The sequence below is a fragment of the Tachypleus tridentatus genome, chromosome 2, assembly GCF_004210375.1.
Source record: "Tachypleus tridentatus isolate NWPU-2018 chromosome 2, ASM421037v1, whole genome shotgun sequence".
Lineage (NCBI taxonomy): Eukaryota > Metazoa > Arthropoda > Merostomata > Xiphosura > Limulidae > Tachypleus > Tachypleus tridentatus.
In genome coordinates this window covers 156,331,872-156,358,372 of record NC_134826.1, presented here as the reverse complement: position 1 = coordinate 156,358,372, position 26,501 = coordinate 156,331,872, and the positions used below count along the sequence as shown (strand labels likewise).

The window sequence follows — 26,501 nt, the reverse complement described above, 5'->3', positions numbered from 1 at the left end:
AACATGACGAGCAAGAGACCTTTTTTCTAATTTGAATATATATATATAATATTGTATATAATTCAATATTGCATTATTTTATAACTGTGATGATCTGTTTGTATAAAATTTTTTTGAAGTTTGCTATTTTGAGCAGGTGAAACGCAAATAATTTTTCAGGTATAAATTAACTCTAGCACTTATTAACATCAATATTTGTTTGTCCCAAGCCAAAATTATCACTCACGTTCACGTCTTTCACACTGACTGTAGAGTTTCTTAATTGCAAAGTTAAAAAAAAGAAATATAAGAATTTTAAGATTTCTTAGAGCTTCTTTCCTTGTCTTTATCTTCCTTCTTTTATTGTCTGTTCCTATCTGTGAGGTTGAAGATTTATCAGTGGGAGACTCAGGTGCACGTTCGTTCCCCGAATACCTATCCCTTTACTTGATCCTTCTGAAAGAAGCTTTGGTCTCGGTATTCGCATCATTTGTACATCCAACCACGTTTCCATCGTTTTCAGTTCACTAATTAGGCAAATAAATTACCAGTATTACACGTTTACAAATCGTCTAGCAGTCGACTTCTAGCCTTTTGGTTCTTGTGTTGAGATAAAGATATTTGTTTTCGTGAGATTTTCTCAACCAGAACAATTTGACGATGTCGACACAGTTGAAACTAATGTGCTACAGTTTCTAGTTCACTAATGTTATAATAGATATTCAATTATCGTTTAAGTAGTAATTACTTTAAGCTTGATAGACCTATTCTTTCGTAATACAGCTACGTTCAAACTCGCAAAATACGTCACTACTGCTCGACTTAGTTCTAACCAGCAAACTACTAAGATGTAAGTAAACGATACCTGAATGAGCGCTGAAACGCGCACTGGATAATTTCAATTGACGTTGTTGTGTTTTTTATGATTCGCGTTGAAATGCAGGATTTTGAATAATATTCCACTGACGGAACACTCACTACCCAATACGTAGATAACTGACGAGTCAGGTACAGGTCGTAATACACGCTACAGCTATCTTTTCATTTATCACAAACGGGCAAAATTTGGTTTCTGGGTAACCAATTGCTTAAACTCCACCAGACGTCTGTTTCTAAGCGACCATGCGTCCTCGAAATTTTTGAGTAGGCCTAATCTTAACGTAACAGCATAGTATTCGTCAAGACAACGGAAAAAAGCAAATGAATACGAACAACAAGTCACTCAGCCACCACTGATTACAATTACTTATCTCACTCGTAGTATTAAACCGTACCCTGACGACGAGTCTGTACACACCTTGGTTCTATTCAAACAGACATTGCGTAACCAGTTATCACCAACACCTTCAGTATCTACGTAACACCAAAATGTTCACAAACCGTAGCTTCACGGCTGTTGTTGGCAATGGAAAGCGGTTGTCGAACTTATTCCACGCTTATCACTGCCTCCTTTTGCACACCGGATCTGCCCACCTATTGAGGGTCAGCCGCTCGCATTCCCCTTCGCAGGTTCAAGCAGTCAGACCACCTTCTGCCACGTGCAAAACCGCGGCAGAAATAGTCCTTGCGTACTATTGCACGCACTACAACGCACACCGAAAGCGAAATGACCTTAAGACTTTTATTATTATATATTCTTCAAGAAGACAAAACAACAGATAACAAAAGAAAGCAGTTTTCACAATTATGTACTATTTGATATAACATTTTTTGTCACATAAAGAACCCCAACGTTTTTATGTAGCCTGTTCTGTATTTTGTATTACATAACTGTCTTTCTAGCTAAAGTCATGAATTTCGACACTAACCACCTAACTAAAACATTAGTAATATTCAACACAGATGTATATATAAATATCACTCACCCACAATGGCGCAAGTAATTAGCATTTCCTGAGTGAAACCTACAAATCTAAGTTCGCATTCCTTTCCTTAACCGAAAAAAAAAAAAAAAGCGTTTCCCACATTTTAGACGTTGGTTAAAATTCGTGAACTTCTTCTATGAAAAATAAAAAGAAAAAAAAACTAAAATATTAATAAATCCTACAAGATAATACTGCTTAACTTTCGTTAACGCAAATTACGGGAAATGTGAGATAGCGTTGAATATTTTATATATTTCTCTCTTTCATTCAATTTGTTTTTCACAACACATTTACTTCATGAAACTGCTTTCATCTATGTATCTTATACATAGTCTGGGCCGACAGTAAATGTGGTTCTGCATGCCTCCTGTACTGCTCACGTTCAATGAAACACTCTTGCCAAAAAAAGTCCAAACCTTTGTCCGGAATTAAACTTGAGGTGGAAAACAAGCCTTGATTAAAGGCTAGACTTTTCTTTACGTTTATCTCTTTGTACTTGTTCAATCACCGAATAATAATCAAACTGATAGGTTTATAAACCTCAATAATAGCTTTGGTATAAGATATGAGAACTATAACATCAAAATATTAGAGGTAGCAAAATATCTGACCCGACATGGTCAGGTGATTAGGGCGCTTGACTCGTAATCTGAGTGTCACACCAAACATGCTCGCCCTTTCAGTCGTGAGAACATTATAATTTTACGAGCAATCGCACTATTCGTTGATAAAAGACTAGCCCAAGAGCTGGCGGTGGATGGTGATGACTAGTTGCCTTCCTAGTCTTACACTGTTAAATTAAGGATGACCAGCGCAGATAACCCTATTGTAACTTTGCGCGAAATTCAATACAAGCAATTTCCTTTTGTTGACAAACTTCGATAACCACATTTGAAATTGCTACTAATATTTATCAACACACAATTTCCTAAAATACTGTTATTACTTTTCCATTTTTTATTTTGAGAAACAACACCTTAAATGGCCAAGTAAACGTTACTTATTTAAGGTCGAGATGACCGTGCTTCATGCAGGACGACCTTGGAAGACTATTGTACAAGTTTTAACCGAAGTTTATTCCTACGACGATTTTATTTTGTTTAAAAAAAAAATGGTGGGGATTTATTACTGAATTCATTATTTCAGATTAATAGGAGGCGTAATTTTAGTTTGTTTGTTCGTTACGCAAAGTAATAGAATAGACTGTCTGTGTTGTGGTCATTACAGGGATCAAGCCTTAAATTTAACGTTTTAAGTTTTCACACTTAAAAACGAGTTACGGAGATAGTGTATGTTTTGTACAAAAAGAAATACATTCCAATTAGCGGGCAAATTTGTTAAGCTGACAGTTTCCGAGGCTTAGCACATTTGTCCGTTAATTGGAATGTATGTATCGAAACTTATTCAGCCTGATTTTTTTAAATTTCAAATATATTCTCCAAGGTTTTGTTGATCATTATTTGATACATAGTGGTTGAGCACAAGTTAGATCTGCTTCACTATGCCTGTTTAAAAGACATTGATTGGCAACGAATTTAGTACGTTGCTGAATAACTTACAGTTTAAATGTATATGTATTCCCTGTGGTTTTGTGGTACTGGTCTACTTATCCAAGTATCGAGTTTGGGTAATTGAGCGCTCTTATCATTTCCTCTTACTCAAATATCCTCATTGTTTTTGCTTGAGGTTAAGGAGAAACCAGCTACATTTATGTTACCACAGATTCTTTACTACTTTACTTACGAGATATACTCTTCAAAAAAAGAAACGCAAAAGGCAAAATTTGAGACAAATTGTCAACACGTTTATTCCGACTAGTTCTGTAAGACATGTGTGAAACTTTGCACATTCACTGCTGAGCATCCAAAGTCTGCAAAGGCGAAGTCCACGCTCACTAGTTGAAGTTTAACGTCACTCAACGTCAATAACGAGTATGCCCTCCCCGTGAGCATCAATAACTACTTGGCATCTCCTGCCCATGGAAGCGATGAGATGACGAATCACATCCTGTGGAATGGCTGTCCACTCAGCCTGCAAAGCTGCTGCAAGCTGAGGTAGAGTCTGCGGTTGAAGTTGTCGCCGTCGCAGACGTCGGTCCAACTCGTTCCAAAGACGTTCGATGGGGTTTAAATCTGGTGATCTGGAGGGCCAGGGAAGAACGTTGATGTTGTGGTGTCTCAAGAAGACAGTGGTGAGTCGGGCTGTGTGAGGACGGGCGTTGTCATGTTGGAAAACGTCGTTGACGCTCACCATGATGGGTTACACATGGGGCCTAAGAATCTCGTCGACGGTTGCGTAGGTCTGATCGGAAATTCTACGCAGCCCTGGTATGGTTGAGGCAGTAGACGTCGCAGTGGTGTTTATATCCCGAAGGCGACGTAACCGGATGTAGCGATCTTGTGCGGGCGTGGTCACACGAGGTCTGCCAGATCGTGGACGGTCACAAGTTGATCCATGTTGTTGGTGACGATTATAGCCTTGTGATGGTGCTTGGGTGGACATTTACAGCTCTGGCAACATCTGATCGAGATTCGCCTGCTTTCAAGCGACCAATGGCGTTGTTGCGTTATGCTTCAGTCAGTCTTGGCGTAACTGTCTTGCGTGTCGGTGGCTTAACACTGAGCTATGGAAACCGAGAACCCGTCACTTTATAGGGATTTTGCACATGTTGCACTTGCAGAACATGCAGATCTCTCAAACAAATTTATTGGACACGCATGCGTTTTGGCGAAAAATCCGATGTTTTCCTCCGTTTTCAAAGTGCACAACTTTTATTGTCATTTTGGTCTGACAATCAGTGCCTTAACACGTAACATCACATACTCTGAGCTTGTAACGTTATTACATATATTTCTCTTTAAAAGAACAAAAATATCTCTTTTGCGTTTCTTTTTATGAAGAGTATATATGCAAAACTTTAATAGCTACAAGTGTGGTATAATTAAGCATCACCTGTATTCTAAAACGTTTCTAACGTTGTAATATATTTGTTTTTCTTACATTTTATATGGTATGTGATGAGTTACAGCCTGTTTATGATATCCGTTCCGTCAGATATATCTGCTATACTCTATTTAACCTCTCAGTTTATAGTTGTGATGTTACTATTTCCCTACCTGTCTCTACAATGTAGTTTGCTTAAACTCCACACTCGACATTAACAATTTATATGAATAACATAACCTCATGGCATGTTTCACCTCAACCTATAGCTAGTATAGTACACCTTGTAACGATAGCGTGGTACATCATTCATACCCCTCCTTCCTACGTACTAATACTAACGAATGTTTAATTGCTAAAAAGACATACACACACACACAAAATTTTTTATATATGTTGTCATAGATATTAGTCGGTTTAAGCGAACTATTTCGATATCTATTATTTTCTAATTATCATATGTATCTCAGATTCTGATGCCTTCTTGTACCTTGAGCCCGGCATGGCCGAGTGCGTAAGGCGTGCGACTCGTAATCCGAGGGGCGCGGGTTCGCGCCCGCGTCGCGCTAAACATGCTCGCCCTTTCAGCCGTGGGGGCGTTATAATGTGACGATAAATCCCTCTATTCGTTGGTAAAAGAGTAGCCCAAGAGTTGGCGGTGGGTGGTGATGACTAACTGCCTTCCCTCTAGTCTTACACTGCTAAATTAGGGACGGCTAGCACAGATAGCCCTCGAGTAGCTTTGTGCGAAATTCAAAAAAGCAATCTTGTACCTCTGTATGAATTTTATTATTTGATATTTGTTTTTCGGATGCACTTTTGAAACGCAACAATACGCGTTTCAATAACTTATTTCCTTTAATACAAAAGTGGAACTTTAGGAATAGGTAGGAACAGACATTTCTACGTTTTAGAAGAAACAACCTAAGTCTGAAAATGTGATAACGAAATCGAAAATTGTAAATATCGAGTTATTCACATCACTAAATTTCTTAACATGGAGAAATAATACAACGAAAACACGTGCGAAGGTTTGACAGTATCGTCACGTTACGTGACTATTTATAGCCCGCAGATTTGAGAAACAGTTTACCAAAACGCTGCAAAAATAACGCGACACTCAGTTACCTCCGTTGTAGAATATGTATACATGTTGAATTTGCCTCTAGTATACAAAAATGAAGATTGTTGTGTGACTTCACATAATAACTTAAGTTCTTTATTATTTTGAACCTAGAAGAAAGAATTACTGTTAGTATCTTATATCTGTGAATACATAAATATATAAAGCATCTAATAGGAGTTTCTTGTTATTTTAATTTTGATATACCGAAACTGCGATACCAGAATATTCTTATCAGTAATAAGTAAACACATTTTCAAAACTAAAAAGATGGTGTACGATAAATACATCAAATACTTCATAAGAAAATGAGAAACAAATTCTAATAGCCTTAGGGCACAAGTGAAATTTAGAAGATTAAAACAGTGAGGTTAATGCACTCAAACACTACAGACTGGCGCAAGTCACGTGGTACTGGTGGAGGTCACATTTACCCTTTTCTTTTATAGCAATGGTTTCCAACCTTTTTTTATGCCCCGCACCCCTAAAAAATTTTAATATGTTCTCGCACCCCTCACAGTAATTATTTATTTAAGAATAAAGGTGAAGGTGGCCAAAACAAATTTTTATGATTAGTTTTTAATGATATATAAACAAAAAAGAAACATTTGGAAAAGAAAAATGTTATCTCGCACCCTGGTTGGGAACCACTGTTTTATAGTAATAAAACGTGCAAAAAAAAGGGAAAATACTGGATTCAACTGCAGAGGTCATGTGTTTGTTTTTATAATTGCTTAAAAAATGCAAAAGGTAAAGTTGGTTGTATAGTATATAAACCGAAACTGTTGCAATACTCACTATATTTATTTAATTACAATATTTACGTATTTATAAACTATGTTTATTTGGTTCCCAAGGCGTTTATTTAATATTCCTAAACTGTGATTACTGTAATGCGAAAACGAATCGATACATTACGTGCGTCTAAGTTCATTGTAATAAAACTTGTCTTACTAATAATTAAGATCTTGGTTGCTGAGTAGTGCAAAAATGTAACTAGACTTCCTCTAATGAAACTTGCCTTACTAGTAAGATACTGGTTGCTAAGTGCTACATAAGTGTAAATTAACTCACTGTAATAAGATTTTCATTGATGATTAATGCAACTAAACAAAACTTAAGTATAACTTATTTTGCGCCTATTATAAAGGTCAATAGATAGGTTGCTAAGTGCTGAATCTTCTTCGAAAAGAGCGCTAAGTTTGTAAGCACAATTTACAAAATATTTCATTCGATCGTTTTCATAATAGCCATTTTAATGGTAATAGTCTTAAACTTCACAAAACAAATACGTTTTTCGGCATAAATAGCACCAACAGTATTGTCATTACGCTACAAAGAAATAATGAAATTGTGAGCCTATTGTCCATTATTAATATTGTCATCGCATTAGTAGTAGTAGGTCCAACATCGTTTCATGAATTCATTATTAGATTAGTTGGATTAGTCCTACAGCAGGTAAGTATAGGTAGGTTATGATGTTAGCATGTTTTAAAACTATCATATATTATACTTCCGTTAGAAATTCCTTAATAAAACCGAAACATGTACAAACGGTCATTATCGTACTTTCTGTTTCAGATCAAAGGCAGCCAGCAGAATGTATTCGCTAACAAGTCCATCAAACCGAAGATTAACGATAGGTTTCTACAGTTGGATATTACTCCATTAAGACATTCATAAAACTAAAGATTAACGATAGATTTACTACAGTTGGATTTTACTTCATTTAGACATTCATAAAACTGAAGATTAATGATAGATTTACTACAGTTGAATTTTACTTCATTTGGACATTCATAAAACTGAAGATTAATGATAGATTTACTACAGTTGAATTTTACTTCATTTAGACATTCATAAAACTAAAGATTAACGATAGGTTTACTACAGTTGGATTTTACTTTATTTAGACATTCATAAAACCGAAGATTAACGATAGGTTTACTACAGTTGGATTTTACTTCATTTAGACATTCATAAAACTGAAAACTAATGATAGATTTACTACAGTTGAATTTTACTTCATTTAGACATTCATAAAACTGAAGATTAATGATAGATTTACTACAGTTGAATTTTACTTCATTTAGACATTCATAAAACTGAAGATTAATGATAGATTTACTACAGTTGAATTTTACTTCATTTAGACATTCATAAAACTGAAGATTAATGATAGATTTACTACAGTTGAATTTTACTTCATTTAGACATTCATAAAACTGAAGATTAATGATAGATTTACTACAGTTGGATTTTACTTTATTTAGACATTCATAAAACCGAAGATTAACGATAGGTTTACTACAGTTGGATTTTACTTCATTTAGACATTCATAAAACTGAAGATTAATGATAGATTTACTACAGTTGGATTTTACTTTATTTAGACATTCATAAAACCGAAGATTAACGATAGGTTTTACTACAGTTGGATTTTACTTCATTTAGACATTCATAAAACTGAAGATTAACGATAGGTTTCTACAGTTGGATTTTACTTCATTTAGACATTCATAAAACTGAAGATTAATGATAGATTTACTACAGTTGAATTTTACTTCATTTAGACATTCATAAAACTGAAGATTAATGATAGATTTACTACAGTTGGATTTTACTTTATTTAGACATTCATAAAACCGAAGATTAACGATAGGTTTACTACAGTTGGATTTTACTTCATTTAGACATTCATAAAACTGAAGATTAATGATAGATTTACTACAGTTGGATTTTACTTTATTTAGACATTCATAAAACCGAAGATTAACGATAGGTTTACTACAGTTGGATTTTACTTCATTTAGACATTCATAAAACTGAAGATTAACGATAGGTTTACTACAGTTGATTTTACTTCATTTAGACATTCATAAAACTGAAGATTAATGATAGATTTACTACAGTTGAATTTTACTTCATTTAGACATTCATAAAACTGAAGATTAATGATAGATTTACTACAGTTGGATTTTACTTTATTTAGACATTCATAAAACCGAAGATTAACGATAGGTTTACTACAGTTGGATTTTACTTTATTTAGACATTCATAAAACCGAAGATTAACGATAGGTTTACTACAGTTGGATTTTACTTCATTTAGACATTCATAAAACTGAAGATTAACGATAGGTTTCTACAGTTGATTTTACTTCATTTAGACATTCATAAAACTGAAGATTAATGATAGATTTACTACAGTTGAATTTTACTTCATTTAGACATTCATAAAACTGAAGATTAATGATAGATTTACTACAGTTGGATTTTACTTTATTTAGACATTCATAAAACCGAAGATTAACGATAGGTTTCTACAGTTGGATATTACTCCATTAAGACATTCATAAAACTAAAGATTAACGATAGATTTACTACAGTTGGATTTTACTTCATTTAGACATTCATAAAACTGAAGATTAATGATAGATTTACTACAGTTGAATTTTACTTCATTTAGACATTCATAAAACTGAAGATTAATGATAGATTTACTACAGTTGAATTTTACTTCATTTAGACATTCATAAAACTAAAGATTAACGATAGGTTTACTACAGTTGGATTTTACTTTATTTAGACATTCATAACCGAAGATTAACGATAGGTTTACTACAGTTGGATTTTACTTCATTTAGACATTCATAAAACTGAAAATTAATGATAGATTTACTACAGTTGAATTTTACTTCATTTAGACATTCATAAAACTGAAGGTTAATGATAGATTTACTACAGTTGAATTTTACTTCATTTAGACATTCATAAAACTAAAGATTAACGATAGGTTTACTACAGTTGAATTTTACTTCATTTAGACATTCATAAAACCTGAAGATTAATGATAGATTTACTACAGTTGGATTTTACTTCATTTAGACATTCATAAAACCGAAGATTAACGATAGGTTTACTACAGTTGGATTTTACTTTATTAAGACATTCATAAAACTGAAGATTAATGATAGATTTACTACAGTTGGATTTTACTTTATTTAGACATTCATAAAACCGAAGATTAACGATAGGTTTACTACAGTTGGATTTTACTTCATTTAGACATTCATAAAACTGAAAATTAATGATAGATTTACTACAGTTGAATTTTACTTCATTTAGACATTCATAAAACTGAAGATTAATGATAGATTTACTACAGTTGAATTTTACTTCATTTAGACATTCATAAAACTGAAGATTAATGATAGATTTACTACAGTTGAATTTTACTTCATTTAGACATTCATAAAACTGAAGATTAATGATAGATTTACTACAGTTGAATTTTACTTCATTTAGACATTCATAAAACTGAAGATTAATGATAGATTTACTACAGTTGGATTTTACTTTATTTAGACATTCATAAAACCGAAGATTAACGATAGGTTTACTACAGTTGGATTTTACTTCATTTAGACATTCATAAAACTGAAGATTAACGATAGATTTGCTACAGTTGGATTTTACTTTACTTAGACATTCATAAAACCGAAGATTAACGATAGGTTTACTACAGTTGGATTTTACTTCATTTAGACATTCAAAAACTGAAGATTAACGATAGGTTTCTACAGTTGGATTTTACTTCATTTAGACATTCATAAAACTGAAGATTAATGATAGATTTACTACAGTTGAATTTTACTTCATTTAGACATTCATAAAACTGAAGATTAATGATAGATTTACTACAGTTGATTTTACTTTATTTAGACATTCATAAAACCGAAGATTAACGATAGGTTTACTACAGTTGGATTTTACTTTATTTAGACATTCATAAAACTAAAGATTAACGATAGATTTACTACAGTTGGATTTTACTTCATTTAGACATTCATAAAACTGAAGATTAATGATAGATTTACTACAGTTGAATTTTACTTCATTTAGACATTCATAAAACTGAAGATTAATGATAGATTTACTACAGTTGAATTTTACTTCATTTAGACATTCATAAAACTGAAGATTAATGATAGATTTACTACAGTTGGATTTTACTTTATTTAGACATTCATAAAACCGAAGATTAACGATAGGTTTACTACAGTTGGATTTTACTTCATTTAGACATTCATAAAACTGAAGATTAATGATAGATTTACTACAGTTGGATTTTACTTTATTTAGACATTCATAAAACCGAAGATTAACGATAGGTTTACTACAGTTGGATTTTACTTCATTTAGACATTCATAAAACTGAAGATTAACGATAGGTTTACTACAGTTGGATTTTACTTCATTTAGACATTCATAAAACTGAAGATTAATGATAGATTTACTACAGTTGGATTTTACTTCATGTAGACATTCATAAAACTGAAGATTAATGATAGATTTACTACAGTTGAATTTTACTTCATTTAGACATTCATAAAACTGAAGATTAATGATAGATTTACTACAGTTGGATTTTACTTTATTTAGACATTCATAAAACCGAAGATTAACGATAGGTTTACTACAGTTGGATTTTACTTCATTTAGACATTCATAAAACTGAAGATTAATGATAGATTTACTACAGTTGGATTTTACTTTATTTAGACATTCATAAAACCGAAGATTAACGATAGGTTTACTACAGTTGGATTTTACTTCATTTAGACATTCATAAAACTGAAGATTAATGATAGATTTACTACAGTTGGATTTTACTTCATTTAGACATTCATAAAACTGAAGATTAATGATAGATTTACTACAATTGGATTTTACTTTATTTAGACATTCATAAAACCGAAGATTAACGATAGGTTTACTACAGTTGGATTTTACTTCATTTAGACATTCATAAAACTGAAGATTAATGATAGATTTACTACAGTTGGATTTTACTTCATTTAGACATTCATAAAACTGAAGATTAATGATAGATTTACTACAGTTGGATTTTACTTCATTTAGACATTCATAAAACTGAAGATTAATGATAGATTTACTACAGTTGAATTTTACTTCATTTAGACATTCATAAAACTGAAGATTAATGATAGATTTACTACAGTTGGATTTTACTTTATTTAGACATTCATAAAACCGAAGATTAACGATAGGTTTACTACAGTTGGATTTTACTTCATTTAGACATTCATAAAACTGAAGATTAATGATAGATTTACTACAGTTGGATTTTACTTTATTTAGACATTCATAAAACCGAAGATTAACGATAGGTTTACTACAGTTGGATTTTACTTCATTTAGACATTCATAAAACTGAAGATTAATGATAGATTTACTACAGTTGGATTTTACTTCATTTAGACATTCATAAAACTGAAGATTAATGATAGATTTACTACAATTGGATTTTACTTTATTTAGACATTCATAAAACCGAAGATTAACGATAGGTTTACTACAGTTGGATTTTACTTCATTTAGACATTCATAAAACTGAAGATTAATGATAGATTTACTACAGTTGGATTTTACTTCATTTAGACATTCATAAAACCGAAGATTAACGAGAGGTTTACTACAGTTGGATTTTACTTCATTTAGACATTCATAAAACTGAAGATTAATGATAGATTTACTACAGTTCGATTTTACTTTATTTAGACATTCATAAAACCGAAGATTAACGATAGGTTTACAACAGTTGGATTTTACATCGTCAAGAGGTTCACCAAACCGGATATAAATGGTCGCTATACTCATTTATTTAAAGATCAGTCACATTTTTGTATGCACTTACTTATATTGAAACGTGTGTACTAATACCTTTAGGACTGTTTATTTTACCCGAATATAATCATGTTGATATATAAGCATATAATTACATTTTAATATGTCCTGTAATAAACTGTTTTGATTAGATTTAAAAGAATAACTAAGATGCACAAGTTAAAGACAAGAGCTCTTAAATATGAAGTAACAACATTAATTCACCGTTAGGTAAGCCTGAAGTTCATAATTTTGTAAACTAGGTACGACCAGATGGTTAGGGCACTCGACTCGTAATCTGAGGGTCGCTCGCGGGTTTGAAGTTCCGTCATACCAAAACTTGTTTGCCCCTCCAGCCGTGGGGGGCATTATAATATTACATTCAATTCCCCTATTCGTTGGTAATAGAGTAGCCCAAGAGTAGGCAGTGGATGGTGATAACTTGCTGCCCTCCCTCTAGTATTACACTGCTAAGTTAGGGACGGCTAGCACAGATAACTTTCGTGTAGCTTTGCAAAACTAACAAACATAATTTTTATCGAGTGTTTCTTGCAAGTTTTGCAAGCCGTTGAGCTTGAATGTAATAAGCTTTACAAAACATGTTTATTTAAGCCAATGGATTTCATAATCCACAATTTCTAGCGTATGATCGACAGGATCCATCTAACCTTTCAAAGCACCACTCAGTTTCGAATCTATTGATAACCACAGACATATGTTACCTCAGGCTTATTATCCTCGTGAGTTTCCAACAGCTCACTCCCAAGGCTCCATCTTCTCTCTTCTGTTACACGACTGGAGATTCGACGTTCTTCAGGGTTGACTCCCTCGCCTCCACTACTGTGTCTTCTGAGAGTGAGTCGGCGAAGAAGGGTCGCGGGGCTAGTTCCCTTTGTATCTCTTTTGATGGAGCGACGGGGATAGAGTCTGGAGGATTTCCATGGATCAGACTTGTTGTGGTTATCTGAGACCTGAAGCCTAGAGCCGTGCGCACTCCTAATTAGAACAACAAAAAATAAACGTTGAGGATTATTACAGATATGTGTTCTAACTCTTAAAATAATTTAATTGGAAAAACAAAATGAAGAATTATCAATTACAAGATGAAAGTAATGTTGAATGCAGATTCTGATGGTGGTGGTGTTTTTTTCCTTTTTCTTTTTCGAGTGTTTTCTCGCATTAAGTCAAGTTCCGAGTGTCTAGAAATATGGAGAAAGCAACAGGGAATTCTAAAATGTATGATTATAATTTTCACGCCCGTTCTCATTTTTTCGGTTTTCCAACTCTAAATAAATGAACGACAGGAGCTTAAAATATTGATATCAAAAGTAAAAATAAAAATTCCACTTTTGTTTTGACAGTTTTGCTAAATAGCAAAACTTCATTACCAGAAATTAAACTTTCTCTATAACAAAATAAAAAAGTCATTATGTGTTGTGAAGCAAAAATTGAAGTCAGTGTTTTACTAAGTCTTACTACATAATTCCTTACAGATGGCGACACTATATGTCTATGTGTGTGTATATATATATATCGTCGTGACCTTACTATCAGTGTAACAAAGTGTGATATTAATTTAATAAGATTGAGATATATCAAATAACTGAAAACATACCTGGTTTCAATGTTTTTTAATAATTTTCAATTTTATTACAAATTCAGAAAAGTAAGTCATTAAAAATGTTTAAAAGACTGTAATGAAATCACGTAAAATACTACGTTTATTATTTGTTGTGAGAACCGAAAGTTGAAACTTTTCCTAAATGTTTTTTATTCAGTTAATCTCTAATTGGTGTTTTAAGGAATATATCCGCACTGTAGACACTTAATGCTCTTGTTTCCTGTAAAAAAAAGTAAGAGTTAACATAATTAATTATGGAATTCAGTATGCAGAAATAAATAAAATAATTTTATTGAGGAAATTGAACACCTCTATTAAACACTAAAAATATTTAGGAAAAACGTTTCTCGTATTGGGTTACGATATATCAAGTGTCTTATTATAAATTATACAAATGTCGTACTTTAAATTATTTCAGTCTGTACTATCACAGCTTTACCTGATGTCTAGAAACCTGCAATATTTTAAGGTAAAATATAATATATATGAAACAGTGAATAACTAGATTGCGAAGCTTTTAACATTATAGTTCTGTTTTACATAAATATAATTTTTTTTTCCATAAAACAACTTGATACTTCAATATTTCATAGTCTAGGCTAAAAACACACTGTACACCCATAAAGTTAATCCTCGAATGGACTACCTCTGGGAAGATGTATTAAAGGTTTCAAGGCAATTCATTTATAATATTCATATTCTGATTTTTTTTATAAAAATTCCATTCAAGTTCTTGCATTATAATTGTATGATAAAATATATATACAGCACAATGCGTGAGAGCATTTGGGGCATGTAGACCCATGAAATTAAGAGGCCAGGTATCAATAACTGTGCGTGATATTATATCAGAGCGTATTTTATATAGTTTATATTATTCCGTTTATTATTTGTGTTAATAGATAGCATCATTAAACTTAAAGCATTGTGGGAAGAATGCATACAGTTTTGTTCATATGTTTTTGCCGCCAAAAAATAACAGTTGAGTAAAGAGAGAACACATGAGAGTAACATAGACAATATTCAAAAAGGTGAGTCATGTTTCTTAAGGAGCGAGTTTATTATAAAACAAGCACAATAAACTTAGTAAGTTAGAAGCTGTCCCTCTTACATTAAAGGTTCTTACCTTGCGCTCTTACTCATTCCATAAATAGACCTATTTCCACCGGCCACGTCTACATCGCTGTCTTGACTCGATGCGCCACTATTTTCAGCAGATGGCCCCACCTTGTGGGGTGCTAGATGATCTGGGACAGTGAGACGATGATGGTGTGAATTTTTTTGTTTTCGAAAGCTTCCACGCGGTGAATGAGCCTCTTTCTATGGGTAAAAAACCAAAATGCCTCCTTTTGCTAAAATACAAGATTAAACTGAAACCAAATATTTCTTTGTAGATTTAATTTAATTTATAACGTAGAAAAATAGAAAATAATTTGCAATACGAGTGTAAAATTTATTGACACCAATTTCATTTTCTCTAAACTTTTTCTTATTGCTATTATCAATAGAAATTTTAAATATTGTAATAACTACACTCCAGTGAAAGTGAGTACTATGAAGGATACAAATAAATTATATTTAACTAAACTTGTACGATTTGCCTGTCCTTACAGTGAAGAACCAATAAAACATTTACTAGAACTGAACACTAACGCAAAAAAATTATGATCCAATTCACTTCATTACGATGTTTTTCTTTAATAATAATGACGCCACCTACCGAGGGCGATATCAACAATGTTTGTGTATTTTCCGACTGGTCTGTGGCTTGTTTAAGAACTTCCTTACTCTAAAGCATGTAAAAATTATAAGAAAAAAGTATAAATTAGGAGTATTGAAGTTTAAAGCTAAACGTTTTCAGAAGTTAAATAAAATTATGTTTTTTTAAGTTTAACTTTATTTATCAACTCTATAATACTGTTATCTACTGACATGCCAACTTAGCAAATAATATAATTTAATTTTACCATATTGCTCACCTTTATAGTTTGTATTTCACATTTATATATCAGGTCATCAAATTTCTTCAGATCTTCTCGTCTTACAATTCCTCGGATGTGAGTCATCAATAGATACTGAGCAGAGAAAAATAAATCCATTTCTATTTTATTAATTTTGTTTTTCACTTGCGGAGACAACTGAAAATTCCAAACAAATTAGACATCCTTCAACGATTTCATAAGCTATAAAACTTTAGAATCACTCTATTAAAAAATTAGGTTTACTAAAAATTTTTATCTTTAACAGTTAATATTTAAACGTTTCTTGTGGAATTCCCATTGGTGGAACTGAATCAGCCTACGTCGACTGGGAAAAAATACAAATAAAAATGGATGATTATCAAATTTGTATAATTTTTTGTTAAACTTGCGGCGGCAAAAAAACAAATTTACAGGTATTAATGATTTTGAGCAAACGCTAAGGAATTCCAAAACGAAATTTAAACAATCTTACGTTGAAAACAATGCATACATGTGTATATTTATTCAGAAGAACTTTAAGAAAATATATTCATCAAATGAAATATAAAAGTAAATATATATATATATATGCTATAGAATTTTTGTGAGCAACTAATGAATTATTTGAACTCCAATTAAACATTATTACAAAGTACAAAGTAAAATGCAGCCCGGCATGGCTAGATGGTACTCGACTCGTAAGTTGAGGGCCACGGGTTCGATTTCCCATAACTCAAACATGCTCGCCCTTTCAGCTGTTGGGGCGATATAATGTGATGGTCAATCCCACTCTTCGTTGATAAAAGAGTAGCCCAAGAGTTGGCGGTGGGTGGTGATGACTATCTGCCTTCCATCTAGTCTTACACTGCAAAATTAGGGACGGCTTAGGCAGATAGCCCTCGTGTAGCTTTGCGCGAAATCCAAAAACAAACAAAGTAAAATATTATACATTGTTTATCAGAGTTACCTTAAACATAAGACTGTACTGAAATGACTTGTTTTGTCTCGATTCTTATGAAAACAGTATCAACAATGCGTAACCTCTGAGATCTGTAGTAATCAGTCTAGAATCAAACTTTTCAAGCCCGGCATGGCCAGGTGGTTTAGGCACACGACTCGTAATGCGAGCGTCGCGGGTTCGAATACCCGTCACACCAAACCTTTCAGCCGTGGGGGTATTATAATGTGACGGTCAATCCCCCTATTTGTTGGTGATAAAGTAGTCCAAGAGTTGGTGGTGATGACTAGTTGCCTTCTTTTTAATCTTACACTGCTAAATTAAGGACGGCCAGTGCAAATAGCCCTCGTGTAGCTTTGCGCGAAATTCAAAACAAACCACACCAATCAGACTTTTCCTCAGTTACTTTAAAGGTAAAAGGTCAAATAATTTAGTATTTATGAATGTTTTATTGTTCAACTGTTACATTCTTACACACTGGAAACGTATTAAATTATTTCTTTTATTTACAGCTATACAATTTTATTCACCACGTGATAAATGTTAAGCTCATAAAATATTCAAATTTTGTTTAAGACTACCCGATTTTTACAATCTACTACTTTAAACATGAAATGAAAATTAAAGACAACTTTAGAATTTGTTTTATGTTTTGTCAAAGCACAAAACTACACAATGGGCTCTATATGCCGTAACCTGGGCCTGGTATGGCCTAACGCGTTAAGGTGTGCGCTTCGTAATCTGAGGGCCGCGGGTTCGCGCCCGAGTCGTGCCAAACATGCTCGCCCTCCCAGCCGTGGGGGCGTTATAATGTGACGATCAATCCCACTATTCGTTGGTACAAGAGTAGCCCGAGAGTTGGCGGTGGGTGGTGATGACTAGCTGCCTTCCCTCTAGTCTTACACTGCTAAATTAGGGACGGCTAGCACAGATAGCCCTCGAGTAGCTTTGTGCGAAATTCCAAAACAACAAAACAACATTTCGTAACCGGGGTGCACGTCTTAGAAAACATGTTGACCTGATCATCTCAGACGTTTTATTTGCTTTGTTTCGATTTTTCACATCCTTCGGTTAAGATGTTAATGTAGGATAATATATGAGGAGATTAGTTATCTGTACAACACAAATATCTTTAACATATTGAACCGAATTATCTGTCAGCTACTCAAACAAACAGGGGTAAAAAGAGTTAATCACCTCACCTTTTCTGGGTTTACCAACAACTCCATCAAGATTGCTACGAAGGCGTCTACAGTAATGGCTCTTGTTTCGTATTCGTTACAGTAATAAGCCAAACATATTTTCTCACTCTCAGTCAGTACTTGCTGTGCTCTATGATATAAGATCTTCTCGGCTTCTTCCGTGGGTGAGGTAGATATAGCCTGGGCAACAAAGAGGTTAACCGGTATTCAAATAATAATAACAAATCCAAATTGTTTTCCAATATTATTGTAAAAATCTCTTATTTGGACGTGTGAGATCTGTAAAGCCTTTCCAATTTCATCAAACGATTGGACAATAGATTTTTAAACTCAAAATTGCATTAAGTATAGTGCGTTTTAAGTATGGGATGTTTTTTACATTTGTCTTACTTTTTGAATCTAAGAGAGAACTTCGAATTGTTGCTAATAACCAGTTAAGAATTAGCTTTTTATTAATAGATAACTTAAATATTCTAAAACACAACCAACATATACCCTTTTTGTTGTTGTTTTTACGTAAAATAGTGTGTATAAAAATATTATCATTTGTTTTACCTCAACAATATTCAATGAAGAGGTCTGAAAACTTTCTATAGATCGTTGTACACTTCAACATAGTTATTTTATAATAAACTATTACAACTGAAGAAATAAGCGTTTTCAGGCCTCCCTTGGCTCACCCTGGAGGTGTATATGACTAAAAATCGGGTTTCGATATCCATGGTGTGTAGAGCACAAGTAGCCAATTGTACAACTTTAGGCTTAATAACAAAGAGAAGAGTTTTTAAATGCAGAACAACAATGTATAATTATATAACTGAGAATCTTACAATGAATTATTGTAAATTATTGTCAATTATTTCTTTACTAATAGACTAAACTGTCCTGATGACTTTGAAAGCATTTTTATGATGTTAAATAGCTGAATAAATGTACTGTAAAGTAATTTTAGTCTTAATGATGGATTTCATTGAAATATTCTTGAAATATCTAGACATGGGTGTTATTTACATAAGATAACGTAAGAGAGGAAAATATGGTGTTAGAATACTTTGTAAAACGGTTTTGTTAATATCTGAAGTGTGTAATTATCAAAATACGTTTGTGAACGTTTCTCTTACCTCAAGTCTCTGGACTTCTCCCGTTTTCTGGAGCTTCCTCTTCTAGATAACCTGTATAGAAAACCTTGTTCTAAGTGACACGATTGTCGGGATTTTAGAAGCATTTATGTTAATAATCTACTAATAACAATTCTCTCGATAAATGTACAAAAGCAATGTTAACGCCCATTTGTTTAAAGAAGGCTTTCTTCGTCAACAACTGAATAAAGTAGAGAAAACGAGAGAAACTGTATATTTAGGTGATTCTGTTAAAATAGGTATGTAAAAGATACAGTTCTACTGATAATAGTTAATACTTTATATTTGTGCTAGTTTATATAGGCCGTAAGCATCGTTCACGTTTTTTGACCAGGCACATCATGGTAATTAGGGTTCTCGACTCGATATTTGCTAGTCGGAGCTCGAATCACATCACTGAACATGCTCGCCTATTGTTGACTATCTGCTTTCCCTCTAATCACTTCTAAATTTGGGATAGCTATAACAGATAGGCCTGAAATAGATTTGAACAAATTTCAAGATAGAAACAAGTTTAAAATTTTAGCCGTCAATTATCTTGTCTTTCTTTTTATGCCGTTATTAAGCCTAATCTAAATCGAAGAGCCTGCCAAAATAGAACAGAAAACTACAGTAAACCACACTAAAAAATAGCTTTTTTCAATGTTTAAAAATAAGTGTATTCGTTCAATTTCTGTCACGTTCACCGCTTATACGATTCCAATTATAAATAAACTTGGTGGAATATTAGGCCATTAACAGACTGGCATGGAAAATAAGATCAATGTAATAACATGTAACAATCGCTAGACTACAAAATCGTAACTAGAAATTATGAAATTGAAAAAAACAGACAGTCGGATTATCTGGTTGTGAAACTGGATTGAAACATGCAATATGATATACAGTGTTTTTTGGTGGTTTTTGAATAAATAGTTTGTCCTGAAATAAATTACAGGAGGTTCTATGTTAGCACTTATGAGCAAATAGGAATACCAGAATTTATAATACAAATGGGGGATGACACAGGTTACCACACTTTCGTGAGTTTTGCATGTAGTATAATAAGTATGATGCTAAAATATCTATCCATAATAAAAAAGGGCGTGCCTGGATGATGTATGTGTGTGTGTGACCGCCATAACTCGAACTCAAAGGAAAGAACTTAGAAGCCTAAAATATCGTACCCATACTAAGCGGACCCTGAATGCACATGGGTATTACTTATCTTATCCACTTACGTGCGAAAAATCACGTAGAAAATAAATGGTTCCTTATATAACAACTTCTAGTATATATAGACAAGTTAGTGCATTTTGGTGACAATGCATTCTAGCAATAGTTTCCATGTCATGTTGCTTAGCAATAAAGTATATAGGTTATACTTTTATACTAAAATGAATTCAGAATACGTGTACTATGAACCCGATCGAAGACGAGTACTTTCGACTTGCACAATAGTAATGTAATTACAATAATTCCTAAAAGAAGAAAATATAGAAACCTGAAATTTCGTACACATACTAAGTGGACCCTGAGGTTGTGCACCTGGGTATTTTGCTTACCTGCGTTTGCGTATGCATCTTTTGTAAGAAAAGAAAGTAGAAATCCACATAGAAAGTTATATGTGATTGCCATAGCTTCAAGAGCAAAAGAATTTAGAAATATAAAATTTTGTGCCCATAGAAAGCAAAACCTGAGGGTGTATACCTGATAATTATTACTTTTCATATCCATGTGCATGCGTGAATGCGCATCTTTTCAATCAGGCAAAACAGCAAGAAAACCTCATAGAAAAGGCAAGCTATCAGAAATTCATATAGAAAAGAAATGGTTCTTTATAATGCAAATATAAATCACAGACAGACTGACTCGCATGAGTGCACACTTGCATGTATGCGTAAATGTGATCACCATAGTTCCAAGAAGAAAGAACCTAGAAATCTGACATTTTGTATCCTTATTAAGTGGCTTCTTAGGGCTCGCACCTGAGTATTATTACTTATATTCGTGAGCGCATATACGTACACATCTTATATGAAAAACACTTAAAAATGTGCACGTTCATGAGCATCTTCTTAAAGAAGCAAGCTATCGAAAAACCACATAGAAAAGAAATAGTTTATTACAATATGAGTATCATTTAAAACATCCAAACAGACAAACACGCAAGTATGTTTATGAGTGCGTGCTTGTCTATGTAGGTGTCATCGCCGTAGCTCCAAGAGGAAATAACCTAGAAACCTGAAAGTTTGCACCCATACTAAATGACTCTTGAGAGTGTATACCTGCGTATTGCTTATCTTATTCTCGTGCATGTGTGCGTATTTTAATAAGGCAAACAATCGAAAAATACACATAAAAAGGAGCTGTGATTTCCATTGCTCCAAGAAGAAGAAACCTAGAAATTTGAAATTTTGAACCCATGTTAAGTGGACCCTGAGGATGTGCACCTAAGTATTACTTATCTTATCCACTCGCGTGCACACGTGCGTGTGGGTGCATCTTTCAATGAGACAAGTCAGTGAAGCACCACTTATAAAAGACATGATTCCTTATATAACAACTTCTAATATATAGAAAAGACAGTGCAATTTGGTAAAAATGCATTCCAACAATGACTTTTATGTTATATAGATTAACTTTTATGCTAAGAAGGGTTCAGAATGCGCACACTGTCAAACTATTAACCCTAGCTAAACCGGATAATTTTGCTTATAGGTAATAAATTAGGGATAACTAAGACAGAATTTTTCTTTACATATATGCCATATATAGATTATCAGAGGTCAAAAATCTGAGACAAAATCCAAAATTTTGACTTTCTTAAAGCCAAACATTTATTTATTAAACTAAGTATTACAAGATTTTCTTGTAATTTTACAAAATCTAAACTTTAAGAAAGCTTTTGAAAGATATGAGCTTTTTTTTGTGAGCCATAACTATATTTGCCATATTATTTCAGAATTGGTCATGTATGGTAATTTATACAAAGAAAACGACAACAAATAAGTATACGGAATGATTTGTTGATAATCAATAATATGTGTCTTAATTTACAACATAAAATCTGGATTTATCATGCTTTCTGTATATGTTCACAATATTTATGGTTATTATTTCTAATATAATACTATTTTTGATAATATTTTTGAATCATGCAAATCCAGTTGTATACATCATTGTCCTCATTACCAGCTCCTTTTATGTCATCAAAACCAAAGTCATCATAATTTGTATTCTAATCTTGGAATTTATCCTCAGTTCATCATTTACAGAAGTATGTAGATGAAAACCTAGTAAACTTACACCTACTTCTATTCTGAGAACAGGTGTCTGTTGAACTCAGCAGATTTCAACAGTTCAGATGAAGCGATGTCCCAAATGCTTGTTTTGGGACTATGTTTCAACCCAAACTTCAATAGCACAACTGATGGTTCCTGCAGTTGAGGTCTTTTGGTATACTGCAAACACTGCTGGATCAGATTGGGATATGGACTTGAATTTAAGGATTGTATCCTTATTGACGAATATGGCGTGATGCAAAATACTAAAAAAATGTCTCGTTTCTAGAGCCATATAAAACCAAAGAAACATGATAGAACCTCACTAGCTCTTTCATGCTATTAGTAGGGTCTCTCATAGATGATAAACCTGGACCAATCTTATTTAAGATAGGTATATATTGTCTAATCATATATTGTTGTGACTACAAGTCATGATTGTGTCTCCGGGTGGCAGTAATGTGTCTATTTTGCCTAGTTTGTATTCTGTGTATGTAGCTTCAAATTCATGCATTACATTCTCATGGGTATTTATTGAACACTCCATATATCTGTCAAATATAATGTGAGCATCGTGTTTTCTCTCGGCTGCCCGAAGAATTTAGCAAAGGACTATGTTAAAGTTCCTAGTTTTGACCACGTGACACGTGACAGCATCCCATTGTCATTTACAACTTTATTTGCTAATGCGGTATGATTATCGGTCTACACTACAAGTTCAGAAATTACTTGTTCTTCATGTTGTCAAAGACGTCGTCATAACAAAGGTACCACTGTTGCCAAAGTCGTCATCATAACGAAATATCGTTTACAATCCAATATGCCGCTTTTGATCAATAACAGTTTCTTTTGCCAAAGGTCATTCAATACTTCATTGCTAAATCGGGGTTTATTTTTATACAAGAATATATTTTCGCTTTTGGTCTCAGAAGTTTGACCTTTTGAACTTTGTTAACCTCCAGATTTAGTTGATTGTTCCGCAGTTAATTAGACTTCGGAAAAATGCCACTATCTCGTATTATTTGCGTCCTGAAGGTTTGAATAAAATTTTTCAAGTTAGAAATTAATGGTTGTTTGTTTTTTCAAATTTCGCGTAAAGCTACACGAAAGCTGTCTGCGCTAGCTGTCCCTAATTTAGCACTGTAACACTAGCGGGAAGGCAGCTAGTCATCATCACCCACCGCCAACTCTTGTGCTACTTTTTACCAACGAATAGTGGGTTTGGCCAACATATTATATCACCACTACAGCTCAAAAGACGAGCACATTTTAGTGTAACGGGGCTTCGAACCCGTGACCTTCATGTTACGAGCCAAGTGCCCTAAACATTGGCCATGCCGAGCCAATAGAAATCAATTAAAGGTTTTAAAATTCTGCAGTAGTTATTGATGTTGAAATGAAGGAATACTCAACCATCGCAAATGTTTCCATGCTATCTCAATGTGACGTGCGCAGTAATCTATACTATATCTAATTTCTTACATATATCTAACTCGAAATACAGAGGTTTATTGCCTAATGGTTCATTTCACCTAACAAGTGAAATATTAATTTCTGTGTAACAATCGATACAAAACACATTAAAAGCGTGATCACAAAAATCCAGAGATAATATTTAATGGCTCAGTTCTTATTAATCAAAATAAATTTAAATATTAATTTTTACGTGATATTCGAAACAAAACGCAGATTAAGGGCGTGAGCTCGGAGATTCAGAGATAATAATTAACAGAAAGCGATCGCAGGATTTTACATTACGGTAAAAATGTTACGCACTAAACCTATAAGAAAAACCGTTTCATGAATACAAACAGTTGACTGATATAACGTTAAGTTATATGGAAGAAAATCCTTTATTATGTTTTACCTTTAGTGTAATTTAATTACATTGCTAGGATATTTTTAGTTTCAATTTTGGGAAAAGAATGTTAGTAACTGGAAAGTGTCGTATAAGGCAGTGCAACTGTAATTGGTTGTCACGCCATATATTTAATGCTCTTTATCACATAAGGTGCTAAGTTTTCTCTACAGGGCGGGGTCCTAAATCTTTCTTTCTCCAGTATTTCTAGTAATTCTTGTCTCATCATTATGTTGTACGATTCTCTTATCCTATTCAACCTATCAGATCATGCAACACTGATTTACATATGTAATGACCTTTGATATCCATTATATCCCAAGATGTAAAATTGATATGGTGTGCAGACGTTTTGTTGAAAATAGTAACTTTATGTATCTTATCATACGATATCAATTTTGGCATTTATTATCTTATCCATAAATATACCAGTGCTATAAAATACAATTGTTTTGCGATATAACCTAGTGCGCTGTTTTATCCGTTATAACTGACTTTGTGTTTTAGCTGGCTACTTTAGCCGTCACCTACACGTATACACTTTTGTAGAACTCCGTTTGTTTGTACGTATAAACTAAACTGGTCATGAAATGTAGCAGAAGATTGCTTAAGGTGTATAAATAAACATATATAATCATTATGTTATTTTTTGCACTACAACGGGTAAGAGTAATAATTCTTTCGATTTTCACGGGAGTATGATGGAAGATACCCAACTAGCTCGATGTCTTTAATTAAAGTTAACTTTTAGTTACCAACTGTTCAAAAACGTTTATCAGAGTATCAACAGCGGTAATTGAAAGGAAATTCTGTGACCGTCAACTATTAGTGAACAGGTAGAGAAAAAACAAATTGCATAACATTGTACGAAAGGCATCAATCAGTTCCTTTAATAGTGTTCAGGGTTCGATTATTTCCTACTATAACATACGAAGTACATTATACGAAATAATCATATGAAAGTCAACACCCTGTCCAAACACTGCTATGGATTATTATTTATACCTTACTAAATCATATAAATATTGCAAAAAACAAATGTCTGGCATTCTCTATATTAGAATATAAAAGATTAATTACAGAAGAGTTAAAGTGCAAATCGTTGTGTTTTCATATATATATATATATAAAATTAAGCCTTGCATTATTCATATCTAAAGAATAGCTGAAGTGTTATAAATACAGTAATTACTTCTTCCTCTTACAAGCAACTGATATAACAGAAGAATGTACGTTATATCAAAAGATTTCTTTGTAATTTTTTCAACTATAGTATCACAGTTCTCGAGCTTACCGTGGCGACGAAAGCTGTTGATGTTCGTCGTACCAAGACTGTCCGCTGTAAGGAGTGCAAGCATGTGGGATTTTTCCTACGTACCGGACGGTCATAGTCATGTGCGGTGAAAATTTTAGAATGTCGACAGCTTCATCGTGTCTGATAGACTTGAAGCTTTTGTCATTAACAGATAATATTTGATCACCAACCTGGATTCAAAGACACGTTGAAATAACATTACACAGAATATTTTAATGTTCTAAAAAAATATACATTTTGTAAGTGAAAATAATTTACTCAAATATTTTTAAAGTATACTTGAAAATTGTATATCTGGGATTTAAGTTTATGGTTGAAAAAATTTTACGTAAAGCATTATTGTCAAAAACTTCCAGATAGCTATTGTTTTGAAACTTTCACAAGTGCCACCAGGTGTTTGTATTCAGTTATATCAATTAAAAAATGTTTAACAGTAGAGCATCTTATAACTCGAATGTTAATAAACAACAGTGAAAGAGGCTTTAAAAAAGTAAAGATTTATCTACAGTTTACACACTTAACACAACCGGGTTAGGCTTATACTTCGGAAAAATAAATCAATGAACATGATCAGATCTTTATTA

At 33.0% G+C, this 26,501-nt stretch overlaps 1 protein-coding gene across 1 annotated transcript in view; it reads right to left on the bottom strand.

The window, feature by feature from the left end:
- The window catches only part of LOC143245668 (uncharacterized), a 79,943-nt gene that overhangs the window by 20,464 nt on the left and 32,978 nt on the right, over window positions 1-26,501 (bottom strand). Inside the window, exons 3-9 of the mRNA XM_076492017.1 lie at window positions 25,897-26,087; window positions 24,751-24,862; window positions 18,343-18,522; window positions 16,201-16,296; window positions 15,942-16,010; window positions 15,348-15,541; window positions 13,323-13,596 (exon numbers count right to left, since the gene is read on the bottom strand). Coding sequence (XP_076348132.1) covers window positions 13,323-13,596; window positions 15,348-15,541; window positions 15,942-16,010; window positions 16,201-16,296; window positions 18,343-18,522; window positions 24,751-24,862; window positions 25,897-26,087 — 1,116 coding nt within the window. The remainder of the gene's footprint in view (window positions 1-13,322; window positions 13,597-15,347; window positions 15,542-15,941; window positions 16,011-16,200; window positions 16,297-18,342; window positions 18,523-24,750; window positions 24,863-25,896; window positions 26,088-26,501) is intronic.